The sequence below is a fragment of the Carlito syrichta genome, unplaced genomic scaffold (genome assembly GCF_000164805.1).
Source record: "Carlito syrichta isolate Samal-C Ts95f unplaced genomic scaffold, Tarsius_syrichta-2.0.1 Scaffold309286, whole genome shotgun sequence".
Taxonomy (NCBI): domain Eukaryota; kingdom Metazoa; phylum Chordata; class Mammalia; order Primates; family Tarsiidae; genus Carlito; species Carlito syrichta.
The window spans coordinates 297,543-300,728 of NW_007253382.1; the positions used below are offsets into that span (position 1 = coordinate 297,543).

A 3,186-nucleotide genomic window follows, 5' to 3' on the forward strand; every position below is an offset into this window, starting at 1 on the left:
GTTCCAGCTACTTGGAAGGCTGAGGCAGAAGGATCGCTGGAACCCAGCAGGTCGAGGTTGCGGTGGCCGGGAGCGCTTCAGTCTGGGTGACACTGCATTCCACTGCACTCCAGTCTGGGTGACAGAGTGAGACTCTGACTCAAAAAAACAAACAACAACAACAACAAAAAAAAAAACAGAATTTTACAAAATAAATAATAATCACTTTTTGTAATTTCATGAAGCTACATTAACGAGTACGGTCTTGGAAGAAGAAAGAAGAGAGAGATCAGAGATCCTAGTGTTGAAACTTGGAGAAATTTCACAGCATATCATCCAAAAGAGGAGTTCACAATGGAGGCAGAGGAAATCCTGGCGAGGTAGGAAACCCTGAAGATAGGGCTTGGGGTGCTTTGGGAGGGCTCTGCCAAAAATTTAGTTGGTTAACACTTATCAACAGTATCTTGGGTGCCGGGCTCGGTAGCTCAGCCTGTAATCCTGTGCCTTTGGGAGGCTGAGGTGAGTGGATGGCCTGAGCCCGCGGGTTCGAGACCTGCCTGGACAACTTGGCGAGACCTCATCTCTACACTAAATCAAAAAATTAGCCGGGTGTGGTAGCGCATGCCTGTAATTCCGGCTACTTGGAAGGCTGAGGCGGAACGATCGCCGAAGCCCAGCAGGTGGAGGCTGCGGTGGCCGGGAGCGGCCACTGCACTCCAGTCTGGGCGACAGAGTGAGACTCCAATTCAAAAAAATATATATATATATATCTTGGCCAGAGGCAGTGTCTCATGCTTGTAATTACAGTCAGTACTATAGGAGACTGAGGCGGGAGGATTGCTTGAGCCCAGGAGTTCGAGACCAGCCTGTGCAATATAGTAAGGCCTCATCTCTACAAAAAAGTAAAAAATTAGCCAGACATGGTGTTGTGTACCTGTAGCCCCTTCTACTTGGGAGGCTGAAGTGCCAGGATTGTTTTAGCACAGGAAGTCAAGGCTGTGGTGCTCCTTGATCGTGCCACTGTACACCAGCCTGGGCAACAGAGTGAGACCCTGACTCAAAAAAAAAAAAAAAAAAAAAGCTGGGCTCATGCCTATAATCCCCGCACTTTGGGAGGCTGAGGTGAGAGGACTGCCTAAGCCCATGGCTTCAAGACCAGCCCAGGCAACTTGGTGAGACCTTTTCTCTACAATAAATCAAAAATTACCTGGGTGTGGTAGTGCACACCTGTAGTTCCAGCTACCTGTAAGGCTGAAGTAGAAAGATCTCCAGAGCCCAGCAGGTCGATGCTAGGGTGGCCATGAATGTGCCACTGTCCTCCAGCCTGGGCAACAGAAGAGAGACTCCAACTTAAAAATAAAAAAATTTATTTATAAATCAAGGTCTCACTCTGTGCCTGACTAATTTTTTAAATTTTTGTGGAGATGAGGTCTCACTGTGTTCCCCAGGCTGGTCTTGAGCACCTGGGCTCAAGTAATCCTTCTGCCTCAGTGTCCTACAGTGTTGGAATTACAGATGTGAGCCACCGTGCCTCCCCCCACCCCTTTTTGAGTCAGAGTCTCACTCTGTTGCCCAGGCTGGAGTGCAGTGCATGCTGCTCACAGCCACCACAGCCTCGACCTACTGGGCTCAGGCAATCCTTCTGCCTCAGTTTTCCAAGTAGCTGGAACTACAGACATGCATTACTATGCCCAGCTAAGTTTTTGATTTATTGTAGAGAAGAGGTCTCACTATGTTGCCCAGGCTGGTCTCAAACCCACAGGCTCAGGGAATCCTCTCACCTCAGTCTCCCAAAGTGCTGGGATTATAGACGTGAAACACTGCTCCTGGTTCCCCTTTTTTTGTTTTAACTTATTATAGAGACAAGGTCTTGCCAAGTTCCCCTAGCTGGTGTCAAACCCCTGGCCTCAGGTAATCCTCTTGCCTCTACCTCCCAAATTGTTGGGATTATAGGCATGAGCCACCGTGCCCAGTCAATACCCCATCTTAAATAGAAAGAAAGAAGCCAAAAAGTATTCATCTAGTGTTCCAGTGTGATAAGATGACTTTCAGGGTCAGAATCAACATGTAATGAAGAGAATGCCCTTCTGCAGGGTTGCTGCTCTAACTTGGGAAACCCCCAGACACAGTCAGGTAGCCTAAGATGTCACTTCAGAGAACACCTGAAATCCTGAAGAACTTTATCCATCCTGAAGAAAGGGTATATTAATAAGAGACAGTATTTTGCTTGGTGCCTACTTTCCATCACCAGCTCTCGTGTCCAGTTCACACTCTTTTATCTTATCTGGTCTCCCTCACTCCTCTTGGCTCTTGTTTTCCCCACGTCCATTTTCAGTTTTGTTGTAAATTATCTCTCATGTCAGGATCCTTTTGTGATTCATAAGTGTGATGATTGGGTTTTCACGTACATGTGTAAAGTGTGTCTCCCTCAAACCTTGTTACCAAGTCTGCCAAGAACGTAGAAAAAAAAATCGGATCGTGTCATTTCCCTGCGCAAATCACTTCCATAGTACCCCACTGCCTTGGGATAGAGCCCTGAGACTGTATCCATATCACTCTCACAAGCATCCTCTGCTGCCATCTTCTTTGCAGTTTCCCAGAGCCTTCCTGGGTTTTCATCACTCCCTGTCATTGGAAGTGTGGCTTCTCCTAGGATGGATGCCCGGCCCTCCTAGACATAACTTGGAAAGCTGTTCTTAAGCTCCAGGCGGAGTCAGATGCCCCTGTACGTACCCTTGTAACAGTTCTGTGTGGTTGTTGATAGTGTGATTTCTCATCCTTCATATGGAGACTCTCTTGAGAGCAGGGAAGATCGGTATCGTTTTTTTCTCCTTCGGTACCCTACCGCACCATATTTTCCTAACCAAACCCAGATTCAAGTAGTGTTTCTGGCTGTCATCCTACTTGTCCTGATTTGCAGGTTTACAAAATACACAAGCAGTGCAGCCGAGCTTAGAAGCGCGCCTTGCCAAGACCTCCCTAGACCGGGATCTTGCCGCTTGCAGTTCCCGGCACGGCCGCCAGGGGCCGCCGGGCTCTTTGTTTTCCTTTCTCGCCCGTGGTTGGGGCCAGAGGCCTGCAGAGCGCATGCTCTGGGGCAGTTCGCGGCCCGCGGGCGAGCGCTGGAGTTCCTTGTGGCCGACCTGCATCGAGGTAGGTCTCGCCCGTGAAGTGCGGAGGGGCTGGACAGACGGCGGCGAGCGGGGC

The 3,186-nt window shown here is 49.1% G+C and overlaps 1 protein-coding gene across 2 annotated transcripts in view; it reads left to right on the forward strand.

Annotated features, from left to right (window-relative positions):
* Positions 1-2,966: 2,966 nt before the first annotated feature.
* RCC1 (regulator of chromosome condensation 1) overlaps positions 2,967-3,186 on the forward strand; it is a 15,743-nt gene continuing 15,523 nt past the window's right edge. Inside the window, exon 1 of one of the 2 annotated variants that reach the window (XM_008067098.1) lies at positions 2,967-3,132. In XM_008067098.1, coding sequence (XP_008065289.1) covers positions 3,067-3,132 — 66 coding nt within the window. In that variant the 5' untranslated portion in view covers positions 2,967-3,066. The remainder of the gene's footprint in view (positions 3,133-3,186) is intronic. The other variant, XM_008067097.1, reaches the window with a different exon arrangement.